Source organism: Thamnophis sirtalis, unplaced genomic scaffold, assembly GCF_051295495.1.
Source record: "Thamnophis sirtalis isolate CommonGarterSnake01/CBP01778 unplaced genomic scaffold, rThaSir2_p1.2 scaffold_7, whole genome shotgun sequence".
Lineage (NCBI taxonomy): Eukaryota > Metazoa > Chordata > Lepidosauria > Squamata > Natricidae > Thamnophis > Thamnophis sirtalis.
In genome coordinates this window covers 35,217,576-35,233,471 of record NW_028261387.1, presented here as the reverse complement: position 1 = coordinate 35,233,471, position 15,896 = coordinate 35,217,576, and the positions used below count along the sequence as shown (strand labels likewise).

At 39.7% G+C, this 15,896-nt stretch overlaps 1 protein-coding gene across 1 annotated transcript in view; it reads left to right on the top strand.

The window, feature by feature from the left end:
• Positions 1–15,598, top strand: part of SLC5A9 (solute carrier family 5 member 9) — a 57,013-nt gene extending 41,415 nt beyond the window's left edge. Inside the window, exons 12-15 of the mRNA XM_087719702.1 lie at positions 117–285; positions 1,753–1,968; positions 4,590–4,746; positions 15,007–15,598. Of these exons, the coding sequence (XP_087575828.1) occupies positions 117–285; positions 1,753–1,968; positions 4,590–4,746; positions 15,007–15,215 (751 nt within the window). The 3' untranslated portion in view covers positions 15,216–15,598. The remainder of the gene's footprint in view (positions 1–116; positions 286–1,752; positions 1,969–4,589; positions 4,747–15,006) is intronic.
• Positions 15,599–15,896: the final 298 nt, after the last annotated feature.

Below are 15,896 nucleotides of genomic sequence, written 5' to 3'. Positions count from 1 at the left end.
CCAAAGTCCAGGAGTGCAATGCTTCCCTCCCCACTTTATTTTCCAAGAAGTTCAGTGAAAGAAGTTAGATTGTTCAAGTTGTACAAAAGTAACTGTACTTTCTCTTCTTCTCTCAGGGTGTTTGTTCTGATTCTCGTTGCCATTAGCATCCTTTGGATCCCCATCATCCAGACAGCCAATAGCGGTCAGCTCTTCGACTATATTCAGTCAATAACCAGTTACCTAGCGCCACCCATCACTGCTCTGTTTATCCTAGCAATCTTCTGCAGGAGAATCAATGAGCCAGTAAGTACAGAATCAATGAGAAGATTTATATGAATAATAGTATCTCCCCAATGTCATCATTTCATAGTTTTTTTAAGGGCAGACAAGACCATTCATTACAATTATATTGACTGCTGAATGCAACATCTTTGGAATTTAGTCCCATTAGAGCACAGTTTCACTTTAAAAAGATTCTTAAGACTTTGATTACTGGTTTAACGGAAAATAGTGACAGGCTTAGAAAGGAATGGAAAGGGGAAGGAGAACAAAATATTATAAAGAATTGCATTCTCTTATTTCCTCCCAAAGTTTAGAAAGTAATTCTTATTCTGAGACAGAATTTTCCTACTTTTAATCTTCCAACCATCAAATCTGCTTTGATTTGAGACTTCAAGAGAGCCCAGCCTTTTATAATTATGTGGGAGATCTATCCACAGGAATCAAGTGCTATTTCACTAGTCTCTTTTCAATAAACTTAATAAATAGCTTTTCTTCTTATCCTATCCTTATATCAGCAAGTCAAACTAAGTTCCATAATTCCCCACAAGTCAATTTCTGCTTAACTTGCTGCAAGAGTCAATAATCACAATGCAGTTATTCCATGATGCATCACAAATAGCATGCCCTTTCTTTTTTAAGAACAATAGTTGTGCATGTCCAAAACCCATGGTGTGCAACAAAAGTTCAGTAAGTTTGGGGGGGGAATCATGTCAAATATTGACTACACAAAATAAAACCTAACTGATGGAGAGTCAGTGGGGAAAAAGATAATAACCATTGTCTTATTTTTGGTAAAGAAGATAAATTACAAAAAGGAACAAAAACAAAGTGTGATAAGCAGTTTCTTTTAGCCTACTGTTAGAAGTATAACATTTTCTGGTTATTTGATCGAGCTTTCAAACAAAACCTGTTGTTGTATAATTTTTAATCTTTTAATTTATTATAGTCTCTCATATAGATCTGGGATGCAAAACTCTTAATACATTAGATGGCGGCAAATGGATATAGAAAACTTTAATATCTTGCTGCCATCCAGATTTTGCTACCCAGATTTGGTAAGTCTCTCAATAACTTATGAGTAAAAGAAACTGCTACATAAATGACTTGGAAATAGAGATTTAATAGATGACATTCTACATTTATGGCTATTACATCTGGGCTAAAACATCTGGATTCTTATTAGATGACAGTAAAGAGATTCAACATTTGTAGTAGAGAATCCTGTACTCCTGATCTGGGAACTCTATTAGATTTATATATCACTGTTTTAGTTTTGAGACAACACTGGCTTTCATAAATATCTCTCTGTTACAATTTTAACATTGTAAATTTTGTTTAATTTTAAATAAAAGTACTTTAAATCAAATTTACCCTAAAATAAGTATGTAAAGAAACCCCTTTCAACGTAAACTCAGCAATGAAGCCTGTAAATAAGCTGAAGTTACCCAGATTTATGTCAATAACAGTATCTTTTTGTATTTTTTCTAGGGAGCTTTCTGGGGCCTAATGTTTGGACTAGTAGTGGGATTTATTCGGATGGTTATGGAATTTATCTATAAAGTACCTTCATGTGGTGAGGAGGATCAAAGACCATCTGTATTGAAAAATGTTCACTATTTGTACTTTGCTATTATTCTGTTTGGGCTCACAGTTGCTGTTATAGTTTTTGTGAGTCTCTGCACACCACCAATTCCAGAAGAAAATGTAAGTGATATTTTAGCTTGAAATCTATTGTTTCAAATCTATTTTTAGCCTCTGCTTGCTTTATTATCTTAAGAGCATTGTGTTTGGGATAGTAATATTTTGGTAAACTCTTGCTGTACAAAGTTCTTGAATATGTACATGTAAATGTAAATGGAGAACAGCCTGGTTTCAACGTTGTGAAGCAACTAATGCACAATGCACATGCTATCAAGAAGAGAGACAGACAGTGGATAAGAAATTATATTACAACAGGCAGCTGAGGAGGAAATGTAATGGAGCTAATTGAACCCTCTTTTGTATTTCAGTAGAGACAGCATCAATCTTGAGAGCTAAAAAGATTAATATTGTTGGAGCTCTGGCATTTAAAAGAGCATTTCATTCCAAACCAATCTCAATTACATTGTACAATCAAAGTTTAGTAACAAAGAATTTGATTTCTTTCGCTACTTTAAAAGAGACACAAAAAGTTTTACTCCAGCAAGTACATAAACATTTCATTTAAATATCACTGGTTTTATGGAATGAGTTTGTGATTCATTAGATGTCTGTCTCCAATGTAGGAAATTTCCATATCCTGCTAGAAGTGATTAGAAAATCTATTATGATAACTGTAGACTTAGTAGGACATTCATATTATGCTACACTTTCTCAAATTGAGTCAGAATACCTACCCCATTCAACTGAATTGGGAACAGTGGTTTTATACATACATACATACATACATACATACATACATACATACATACATACATACATACATACATACATGCCTACATACATTCATACATATTTTCAGCAGGATATTTGACTGTGTTTGCAGTTTTTAACTCATAATTTGTAATTTTCACCATAAGGACATTTTTCTTCTTTCCCTTTGAGTAAATGAAACACTGCTACATCCAAACTGATGAATTGAATAGGTGGTACTTGGCTCCATAGTAGCTGTGAGCTGCAGCTGCCAAAAAAGCCAACACATGGTCGCCATGATGTAAAAACGATGTTGAGACTCTAGTACAGGGGTGTCAAACTTGATTTTATTGAGAGCCACATCAGGGTTGTGTTTGACCTGGGAGGGGTGGGGGGCATGGCCAGGTTGGGCATGGCCAGCTCTATTCACTTGTGTCGGAGGTGCCTGTGATGACTCAAGTGCTCTGCCAGCAAAAAGGGGCGCCCGAGCTTCATTTTCGGCTGCGATGGCCTCCTGTATCCCTCTGCCAGTGAAAACGGAATTCAGGAGAGCTATACATGGTCCTCCCAAGCTCCATTTTCTCTAGCAGAGGCATTGCAAGCCAGTCCTTTATTGTTTCCAAGGCAGCCCCATGGGCCAAATCTAAGCACCCTGCAGGCCAGATCTGGCTCCTGGGCCTTGAGTTTGACACCCATGCTCTAGTAAGAGTACAGAGAACAACGTAGATGATTAGGTGACTGGAGGCTAAAATATATAAAGAATGGTTGCTGGAATTGGTTAGGTCTAGTTTAATGAAAAGAAGGAATGACATGAGAGCAGTGTTCCACTATTTCTGGGATTGCCACAATGAAGAGGGAGTCAAGCTATTCTCCAAAGCACTTGAAGGCAGGACAAGAAGAAATGGATGGAAACTAATCAAGGAGAGCCGCAACCTAGAACTAAGGATAACTTTTCTGACAGTTAGAACAATTAATCAGTGTAAGGGCTTCCCTCCAGAAGTTATAATACCTCCAACACTGGAAGTTTTAAAGAAGAGATTGGATAACCATTTGTCTTAAATGGTATAGGGTTCCTACCTGAGCAGTGCGTTGGACTAGAAGACCTCCAAAGTCCCTTCCAATTCTGTTATTCTATTCTGTTCTGTTCTATTCTATTCTAAACAAAGCAATCAATCTTTGGAAGATTATATAGCTTTTTGTGACAACTTGAAACCGTCTTCTATATTTTATGCCTGAAATTCGAACTACTTAAACTTCTCTTCTTTTATAATGCAGCTTTTGAGAATTACTTTTTATGTAGAGGCCCCGCACTGTCCATATATATTTATAGAAGCAGCTTTGGGAGGAAGCAAATCTGAAGCAAAGAATAGGCAGAAAGATGTCTGGTCATTCAATAAAATAAAAAGACTGCAGCAGTAATTTTAGAAACTGAAGCAATGCCAAGGAAAAATAAAGAAATGGTTTAGCTATAGAAACAAGCTTTAAATAAATATATATTCCAAACAAATTACAAAGTTAGATGCTGTTGAAAAGCTATACAGAATAGTATTAACTATTCTTCCATGTTATATTCCCATCTTGCTCAGTAATTTTGGTTAAAATAGAAGGTATCTAATTCCAGTCAGTGTGTCTGAGTTTAAACTACAGTCAGTGTTTGATTGTGGGCCCATTTTTGCATAAGAAATGTGATATACATGGCTTTTTCTAAGATACAAGTTTACATTGATTTGAGATTGAGAGACAGTGACTTCAATGGGATTTATAACTCAGTAGAATTATATAAATTTGGGCTTAAGCATCTACAAAGTGAGTTGTAGTATATCTTATCTTATCCATGCCAAATGATAGGCACATAGTGTTCTTCCTTGTTAAACCATCAGACTTAAGCAGCTTTCTAACTTTTATTTTGTTGTTTCTAATTTTCAATTATTCAGATTGCCAGATTAACATGGTGGACTAGATACAGTGAAACACCTGAAAAAGACATGGAGAGTTGCACCCATCAAAATACAGAACATACTTCCCAAAAGGAGAAGGATTCAGTGATTTCGTCATTGGAGAACATAGATTTCACAGACAAAGAACATGGCGGTTTGTAACATTTCCTTCCTCCCTTCTTTCCTTCCTTCCTTTCCCCACTCCAGTTTACAAAAATAAATAATAACATAAAAATAAATAATAATAATAAATAATAACAGTAATCCTAACTACTTATCCCCACTAAATAAAGGGACCACATTTTGAAAAATAATCAGCCTCTATAAGCCCCCTTTAAAAAATTTGGATACGAGAGAAATGTCATCAGCATAGCATAAATTATTAGTGATTCTTCCTCTAATTTTAAAGCCACTTTCTTCTACTTTCAATCCAGCTTTTTTTTCCCCAGATACACTCAGTGTATAGATTGAATAAATAATGGGAAAGTATATAGTCTTTGTTTCATTTCTTTGCCACCCTGAAGTCATTTTTTTAAATATTATTTTTATATTACTAGACATAATTCTATTCAAATACAGTTTTCCATTTTGTATTTTGAGAACACAGTAAATGATTGATGGTATACATATAAACACTTAAAATAAAACAATAGCTTTCCTATCCCCACTCTAGTTCTTGCTGAGCTATGTTGATCAAATACATTTGGTCGCAGTAGCAGAAGGTAGCAAGGAATGTGCCGCTGAATAGTCACACTATCAATCACAGCTGCCGAAGTTAAAACAAGGATAACTTTACTTGCATTAACAAAAATAAAGTAGGATAAACATTCTCCAAAACAAGCGATAAGTAGTCTTGAATTATATACACAGTCTATGATACAACACGTTGATTTTTAGATGCTGAACTCTCAATTCACCATGTAGACAGGTAACTAACATACAGAGTAGCCACCATCCATTATACAGTATTCAACTCCAATAACAAGCACGGAGAACATACAGGAACAACCAGGAACAACCAGTAGTAGTTTCTACTCCCTCTTATGGCTGATTAAAGCAACAGCATCCAATCGCATCTCACTTGAGCATTTAAAGTGACAGATAACATTATTTCAATCATAGCATATATATAATCTTAATCTTGGGTTGGCTATATTATATATGCCCAAATATGGGAGTGAAATAGATCTATACTAGTCTCCCTTTATTTATTTATCAACACAAATACAACACAAATGTAACAAAGGCAACAGTAAAAATATTGGGTTTCTGTCTGGATGGTCTCTTGTGACGAGCCGATAGACAGAGAATGGAAGCAGTGAGCTTCCTCCCATATTTGGGCATACCCAAATTACATATCTATTTCCCTGGCTCAGCTGATAAAGGAGGAGAGCCTGTGGCTTAGTGGTTAACACATCTGCCTAATATGTAATACAGCCCAGGTTCGAATCCCAGTAAGGGTATGGCTAGCTGATGAGAGCTAAATAGCTTGAAATAGATCTATACTAGTCTCCCTTTATTTATTTATCAGCACAAATACATATATATATATATATCCAACCCAAGATTAAGATTACATCCCTAACAGTCCTCAATTTACAACCACAATTTAGCCCTCAATTTATGTTGCTGAGAAATTTGTTAAATGAGTTTTACCCCATTTTATAAATTTTCTTGCCACATTTGTTAAGGAAATCACCACCGTTGTTGAATTAGTAACACAGTTGTTAAATTAGTAACACAGTTGTTAAATGAATCTGATTTCCCACTGACTTTGCTTGTCAGAAAGTCACAAAAAGGGATCACATGACTCTGGGACACTGCAACCGTCATAAATGTGAGTCAATTGTCAAGCATCTGAATGCAAATCACATGACCATGAAGTTGCTTCAATGGCCATAAGTGTGGAAAATGATCATAAATCACTTTTTTCAGTGCCGTTGTAACTTTGGTCACTAAATGAACTGTTGTAAGATGAGGACTATCTGTATCTACTCTCTGCTTATAACCAGTGACTTTTTTAAAAAAAAAATATTTATTTATTTATTTTCAAAACAAACATATATTGTAGAAAGTATATCAGCTGGTTACAAAAAGCTTTTGTGCATCTCTTCCACCGTCATCAAATATAATTCATATTAACTCAAATTTCTTAACTCAAATATTTACTATATTAACATCATCATACCTCCACTTTTATTTGACTACAGTTATTTAAACATCCTTCATCCTTAAGTATACCAAAATTCAATACATAGCCATATGCTGGCATTTCATTTACTTATTTGTAAAATCCTCCATTAACATTAAATCCTCATATCCTGTTTTAGCTAAACATCCATAATATTTAATACCAAAATTTTCTAATCCTCCATGTATATAATTTATTATCATTATCCTTTATTTAACTATATCCTATATCATAACATTTCCCCCTATTAGTTAAAACTTAACTGTACATAGTTTTATTTTTAATTATAATTATTATTGTTATTAATAATCTTTATATATAGTCCAAAAATATTTCTAACCTTCCCTTCTCATATTCAATTATTACTTATCATAACAGCTCAACATTGTATACATTACTATCATTATCAATTTTTATTTAACTATACCTATTACCAATGGATTTAACTAAGTTTAGCTAATTTTGAATTATACTCTTCCATCTATCAACCTGTATCTCTCCAATAACAGAACAATCTTATATCTACTGCCATTTGTGGATCCAATTCTCCAAACATCTTTTTGAACGAGTCCATACAAAGTGATCTTTGCACCTTCTTGTTTGTGGTATCTCTCATATAATGTTGACGCCCTCCTTTTGTTTCCTTTATCAGCTTGTCTTTAATTCTCAGCAGTGTTATCAAATGTTTTGCAAATAGTATTTCATAGTCCATAAGTTCTTTAGTGCTTTCTTCTCCTTCTATGTCCTGTCCTTTGAAGTAAATTTTCTCTCCATTTAACTCCTCTTCAAATATTCCATTCTTTCCTCCCTCAGAAATAAACCAATTGTCACGAATATCAACAAGCTCAAATTCTTTATCTCCGTTTTCCATTTCAATTTTTTGAATTTCCATCTTCTTATTTTGCATTTGATGAACATCCTCAGTTTTTTCATCACAATTTGTTGCCAAATACACCAAATAATCCAATTTTCCCTCAAATCTTTCCTCTGTATCAAACACCCTCTTCAACGCTGAAAGTATCACTTGGAGAGATGCTTGAAGAGACGCCATGTTTATACGCAGTTGTATTTTTTCTTAAAAGCTCAGCAAAACTGAAAGATTTGCAAGAGAAAACAAACTACAAAGGAACAGCTGTACAATCTTATCAGATCTTAAGCCAGAACAGCCAAGCAATAAAAGTGTCGAGATGTAATCCATCCATTTGAAAAGGTTTACTTAGAATCAATCCATGTAAATAACATTTAAAAAGTAAGATAATCACTGTCCAGAACCATTAGAAAGATCAAAATCGCCGCTAAGATCTTCTATTCTTTGATTTAAGATAGTTGTAAAAAATTTTTAGGCAGTCCGTTTTTCTTTAAACAATAAAAGTTTCTTACCAGCTAAACACTTCTCCTCCAAATTGCCCTGACTTTGTCAGCCTTGAAAGACTGGAATTTTTACTGCCAGCAGAAGACTTTAGATCTGCTTTTCTCGGAGATTTTGCGATATCCCCGAGATCACCAAGATGTAATCTTCCTGTTCACCATCTCTTTGGGATGATTTAGGTCCGTTGGAACCCCCCAGCAATAAAAGTATCGAGTGCGATCTCAGAGCTTTGAGATCGCACGTCGTCTCGTCACGGCATCCAGGCTCCACCCCCCATAACCAGTGACTTTTTATTCATGAAATTGTGCACTTAGAATTCTCTGACCCATCATTTAGTGTCTGAGAACTAAAGTTAAAATGTATGGACACTGTAAATTCCAATTGCTTGAAGTAAGTAAATTATCAGAGGTACAGTAAAGTAAAAAAAGAAGTATCTTAATTACAATCTGTGGTTCTTTATTTTGGGAGCATTCAAAAGAATTAAATTTGATAGCTATTAAGGAGTGACAAGAAGGAAACCAGACTTTGTAATCTGAAGTTCCAGTGGGCACTTTAATTCATATTTGAAGCAGCTGTTGAGACTAAAGTTGTTAATTATTTGTCATCTTTGTTTGCACATAATCCATCTCATCTGTCCTCACCTCTGAGGATCAACAGTTATCTTTATTAGGTTATTAGCACCAACTGTAAAAGAAATGTAACATCTTCTCATAAAACTGTATCATTGCATTATTATAGAAAGACTGTATGTGGGTGTGTTTATTTTATTCTCATACATACTGCAGTTCTACAAGCTCCATTTGAATTTCCATTCTCATAGTAGCTTCATTAAGTCAAAATTGTGTAAATACCCACGCTTCCATCATAAGATCTTAAACCAGGACAGGGAATTAATTCTGGGAATTGAAGTCTACAAGTCTTAAAGTTGCCAAGGTTGGACACCCCTGTCTTCAACTCTCTCATGGTTATCCATGGTAGAAAGGGTAATTTCAAAATCTGTAAAATGGCAGGCATTGTGTTATGAAGTCCTGCCCCTTTTGTTTGTGCTTGCAATGATAGTACCCTATAAAAGCAATGGGCCTCCTATCATAATGTCACACCTGGTAACTCACACATTGTAAAGTGGATATCCCTCAGTGAAGGCTGCTGGTGTCTTGCTTGTACAGCTTTTAAAGGTAGAGGAATTGATTCTTGGAAACGAGAACAAAGTTGACAATTAACAATTATAATACCCATAGAAGAGAGCCAGCTTCATGTAGTCACTAAAAGCACTGGAGTAGAAACCAGGAGAATGTGACTTCTAATGTTGTCTTAGGCACAAAGCCACCTGGGTAACCTTGGGCCAGACACTCTCTCTCAGCCCTAGGAAGAAAGCAATGGCAACCACTTCTGAAAATGTTGCCAAAAAAACTGCATGGACTTCTCCAGGCAATTACCAGAAGTTAAGACTGACTAGAAGGCAGTGGGGAAGAAAATGGCACATTGAAATATAGGCTTTTTCATGACCAATTTTATACTGAAGAGTTTGAACCGCAAATCATTAGGGATTCCCCTAAATTTGGCTACCATTGAGGTTATATAGAGTTTTCCTTAAACAATTAAAAAGATTGCTTTCAGTGATGAGATTCAAAAAAATTTACTACCGGTTCTGTGGGCGTGGCTTGATGTGGCTTGGTGGGCATGGTAGGGGAAGGATATTGTAAAATCTCCATTTCCTCCCCACTCCAGGGGAAGGTTACTGCAAAATCCCCATTCCCTTCCCAATCAGCTGGGACTCAGGAGGCAGAGAATAGATGTGGGTGGGGACAGTTGGAGGTGGTATTTACCGGTTCTCTGAACTACTCAAAATTTCCACTACTAGTTATCTAGAACTGGTTAGAACTTGATGAATATCACCTCTGGTTGCCTGGTTGTTTTTCTGGGGAACACCCTCCCTTCCTCCCTCTCTCCCTCCCTCCTTCCTTCCTTCCTTCCTTCCTTCCTTCCTTCCTTCCTTCCTTCCTTCCTTCCTTCCTTCTTTCCTTCCTGTAGGAAATGTGTGGGATCAAGGCACCTCTGTATTTAGAAGCTGTGTAGAAGAGAGTCCTTTGATATGAACACATAAGAAGAATTTGTTTCTTCTAAATGGTTCTGGAAAGATATTGGAACTTCTTTGTTTCTCATCTGCCTACCCCAAGAGAGATGCAGATCTTCAGCAGATGAGGCTTCTCTTGGCAGGCAGACAGTTTCAGTTTCAGTTTCAGTTTAATAAAATTTGTATGCCGCCCACTCCCATTGGGACTGTGGGCGGCTCACAAGCAAAATAAAAACATTTTAAAAAGTTAAGAAAAGATACAATTATTAAAACTGATACACCATCCATTCAGTCTAAGTGGGGCTGGATATTAATCAACAGCCCCAGGCCTGCCGGAACAGCCAGGCCTTGGTCGCTTTACCAAGCTGGGAGAGTGGTAAGGGTCCGGATCTCAATGGGTAGATCGTTCCACAGGGCCGGTGCAGCTACAGAGAAGGCCCTCTCTCACGGGGCCGCCAGCCAGCATTGACCGGTCGACGGCACCCGGAGGAGGCCCAACCTGTGCGATCTTATTGGTCGTTGGGAGGTGAATGGTAGGAGGCGGTCTCTCAGGTAGCCAGGTCCTATACCATGTAGGGCTTTAAAAGTAACAACTAGTACCTTGAAGCACATCCGGAGACCAATGGGGAGCCAGTGCAGCTCGCGGAGGATAGGTGTAACATGGGTGTATCTAGGTACACCCATTATCGCTCATGCGGCTGCATTCTGGACCAACTGTAGTCTTCGAACACTCTTCAGGGGCAGCCCCATGTAGAACGTGTTACAGTAATCCAGTCTTCAGGTGACAAGGGCATGAGTGACCGTTCGAAGTGCCTCCCTGTCCAGGTAGGGCTGCAACTGGTGCACCAGGTGAACCTGGGCAAAAGCCCCCCTGGTCACAGCTGACAGATGGTGTTCTAATGTCAGCTGTAGATCCAGGGGGACACCCAAATTGTGGGCCCTCTCCGAGGGGTGTATAATTTCACCCCCCAGGCTAAGAGGTGGAATGTCTGGACTATCCTTGGGAGGCAGCATCAACAGCCACTCGGTCTTATCTGGATTGAGTGCAAGCTTGTTCGCTCCCATCCAGACCCTGACAGCCTCCAGGCACTGGCACATCACATCAACTGCTTCACTGAGTTGGCACGGGGCGGACAGATACAATTGAGTATCATCCGCATATTGATGATATTTGATCCCGTGCTGACGTATGATCTCACCCAGCGGCTTCATGTAGATATTAAATAGTAGGGGGGACAGGACCGAACCCTGCAGCACCCCATATTTGAGGGGCCTAGGGGTCGATCTCTTTCCCCCAACCAACACCGACTGCGACCTGTCCGAGAGGTAGGAGGAGAACCACCTTAAGACGGTGCCTCCCACTCCCACCTCCCGTAACCGTCACAGAAGGATACCATGGTCGATGGTATCGAAGGCCGCTGAGAGGTCAAGAAGCACTAGGATAGAGGAATGTTCTCTATCCCTGGCTTGCCAGAGATATCAATCAGCGTGACCAAAGGAGTTTCGGTGCCGTAACCAGGCCTGAAACCCGACTGAAAGGGATCCAGATAATCTGTTTCATCCATGGTCCGTCGGAATTGAAAGGCCACCACCTTCTCAACAATCTTCCCTACAAATGGGAGGTTGGAGACTGGACGATAGTTGTTCAAGATGGCTGGATCCAGGGAAGGTTTCTTAAGGAGGGGTCTCACCACCGCATCCTTTAGAGGGTGCGAGAAGGATCCCTCCCGATGAGAGGTGTTAACAATCCTCTGGAGCCAGCCACGTATCACCTCCCTGTTGGTCGAGACCAGCCAGGAGGTACACGGGTCCAGTAAACAGGTGGAGGCACTCACCGCTCCCATGGCCTTGCCCACTTCCTCAGGAGCGACAAGTTGAAACTCGCTCCACAAAATCCGATCAAGACCTTCCCCCGGCGTCTCGGCTGGTACCGTCCAAGTGGAGTCCAGGTCCGTCCGAATCCGAGCGATTTTATCCGACAGAAACTGAACAAATTCCTCAGCTCTACCCTGTAAAGGCTCGTCCGTATCCCTCTCTTTCAAGAGGGAGCGGGCTATCCTAAACAGGGTGGCTGGGTGTGATTCTGCAGATGCAATAAGAGAGGAAAAATGCGCACATTTTGCCGCCTATATCACCACTAGATAAGTCCTAATAAAGGCTCTTAATTGTGTTCGGTTGGATTCAGAGTTACTAGCCCTCCAGCGTCTCTCTAGGCGTCTCTTTTGGCGCTTCATCTCCCAGAGTTCCTCAGTAAACCAAGGAGCCCTCCTGGATCCACTGCCGCAGAGGGCCTGTAAAGGCGCAATCCAGTTTAGAGCCTCCGCCGCCGCTATATTACAAGCAGCGACCAAGGACTCCCCCGGACTGTGGGCCAGAGAGTCAGGTATCTCCCCAAGTGCCGTCTGAAATCCCATAGGGTCCATCAGGCGCCTGGGGCGGAACCACCTAATCGGTTCCACCACCCTACAGTGGGGGATTGGTTTCCGAAAGTCGAGCCTCAATAGGAAGTGATCTGACCATGACAAGGGCAGGATCTTAATGCCCTTCAAATCTAGATCACGTCTCCACTGCTCCGAGAGGAACACGAGGTCGAGCGTGTGACCCGCTGTATGAGTCGGACCTTGAATTACCTGGGTCAAGTCCATGGCTGTCATGGAAGCCATGAACTCCTGTGCTCCATCAGAGCATTCACCGAGCGACGGCAGGTTGAAATCCCCCAGCACTATAAGTCTGGGGAACTCAACCGCCAGCTGGGCTACTGACTCAAGGAGCACAGGCAGGGCTGTTGTAATGCAGTTGGGAGGTAGGTATGTTAGAAACAAACCCACTTGACCCCCAAGGTCCAACTTCACCAGAAGGGACTCACACCCGACAGTCTCCGGAGCAGGGATCCTACAAGGAACTAGTGACTCTCGGATGATGACTGCCACTCCCCCACCCCTTCCTGGTGTCGCAACTAGTGGAGCACCTGAAACCCTTCTGGGCACATTTCAGTGAGGGGGCTCCTCCCTCATGGCCCAGCCAGGTTTCAGTAATACATGCAAGGTCTGCCCCCTGGTCCCAGACGAGGGGAGCTTTGTGAACCACAGACCTGGCATTTAGCAGCAGCAGCCTGAGACCAGGGCCCTGACAACTCTCGCCATCTGGTCCTGGAGTGGAGCTAACAGGGCCGGAAGAGGGGATCGCTGTAACGTAGCGAACCCTCCTTCCCCGGTAATGGCTATCCCTATAACTCCCATCAAACCTGCCTCTCCCAACTATGACCGGGATGCACCGGCCCATCCCCACACCCGTAGGCCCCACTTCCCCTCCCGTAGCCTCCATTCTCCCCGGCAGGCTGTTCATACCACACATTCTGGGATGAGACACTGTTAAAAGGACAAGAGTCAAGAGAGACAAAGGGCAGGAGAACACACAACAGTCCTATTCCCATGCATGGAAAATTAGAGACCCTCATAATTGGTTAACACAAAGTTAATGCTCTTTAAGCAGTTGCAGCTGAGACTAATCAGAATGTAAATAGAATTAATTTGCTGGAGAGAATTTACGGAAAGCGGGCTGAATGAACAATCCAGGATTTAGCTGCACCTCTTAACTAAGGAACTCAGAACTAGAGTTCTCCTTATGTGTATTATAGATGGTAAGACTGAAGTTTGGGGGGTGGGGATTCACCAAGAAAGATCAGTCAAGGTAACAAGCTCTTCATGGAAGGTTCAAACCAATGATGAACAGGACAGAAACTAGAAGGAGCCTTTTTCTATGAGCCACATTTTTCACCCTCCTTCCTTCTGCTTTGAGTAGGCACAATACTGTTCTTGAGAGGTGGTCAACTTTTTGGACTGTCCCAGGGGCATATGATAGAATACTTTATGCCACCAGGCTTGAAATTTTGGACCTGGGCAACCTTGAACTATGCTGCCTACAGTCTGACCTAAGCTTAGTACACAAAATTGTCTGCTACAACGTCCTACCTGTCAATGACTACTTCAGCTTCAACCTCAATAATACTTGGGCAAACAATAGATACAAACTTAAAGTAAACTGCTCCAAACTCAATTGCAGAAAATATGACTCCAGCAACAGAGTGGTCAACGCCTGGAATGCACTACCTGACTCTCTGGTTTCTTCCCCAAACCCCCAAAACTTTAACATTAGACTGTCTACCGTGGACCTCACCCCATTCCTAAGTGGCCATGCATAAGCGCATTAGCGTGCCTACCACCCCTATCCTACTGTCCCCATTTATTCATACTCATTTCTTATGTATATACATATACCTGCTTATACTTAGATGTTTATATGTTATATTCATACTTATACTTGTTTTCTCATACATGCTTGACAAATCAAATAAATAGGCAAACAAATAAACAAATACATAAATAAATAAATACGTAAATAAATAAAAAATGATCACCATTAATGACCTTTCCAGCCAGCTTCTGAGAAACAAAGTTAACATTAAGCCAGATTTGTTTAGCACAGGATTCACTTAGCAAGTGCTTTAACATAGTTGCTTTAACAACTATGGCAAAAAGGTCATAAAAGGACCCGATTCAGTTAACAACTGCCTTGCCTAGCAACAGAAATGTTGGACTCACTTATGGTCATAAGTTGTGGACTACGTATAACTTCATCTGTTCATAACCATCCTTCCCTATTTTATGCTGTTTCTAAAATATATGTTACATACCTGCTCCAGTGTGTCTGTAATCACTATATAGAAGAGAGAGAGAGAAAGCTTCCAAGGCATACTAATTTATTCTTTTCTTTCTTACAGAAGTGAAATATCCTTTCTGGAAAAAACTTTATTTCTGGTTCTGTGGAATTTCTGTCAACCCCAAATCCCCTTTAACCAGAGAAGAGGAAGCAGCCGCTCAGAAGAAGCTCACCAACATCAAGGAAGAGCCACTGTGGAAAGCTGTTTGTAATAGCAATGCTGTTATTCTTTTAGCTATCAATATCTTTTTATGGGGTTACTTCGGATGAGCTGAGTAAGCTCCTAAAAAAACTCAGAAGATTAGGTTTAGTTTAAAAGAACAACCCAAGTGCTAGATAATAACAATGAACATACTTTGAAGAAACGAGTTATAAATTGTTGTTGAGACCAGTAAATGGACCACCAGAAATGATTTGCAATCCAAGGCCTGGCTTACTTTTGTTTGGTCTTTGACCTAATTTGAAAAGATTGAAAACAAACTATTCAGACGTGTAGAAAAAGCAATCTCTCCTTTTCATGTCACTCCTTGTAGTTTTAACTTTTAGTTTTCAAACGACAGAAATTCTCAGGGAAGTAAGAAACAGACTTGACTTACCTCAAAGTGTTTTTGTAAAAGAAGATAAACTTCAAATAAATACCAAAGGTGTTCTTACAGAGAGTTCTTGTCATTGTATAATACTTCGTTCTAAATCCTTTTGGCATGAATAAGCTTCTCCTTTAAGAAATAAAGCTTCTCCTTTAAGAAATAAAGGGTAGTATAAAGGCAATATTTACATGAATTGCCTTGGAGCCACAAAAGCTCACATGAAAAATTCTCAAAAAGAACTACAGTAGTGCAGTTGAAAGAATGCGTAGTGGCATATTTTCCAGTCTAGCATTCACTCCAGCAGATATGATGAAATTGCTTTTGTTCATGATAGCATTTCCTGCAATAACATTGTTGATATTTA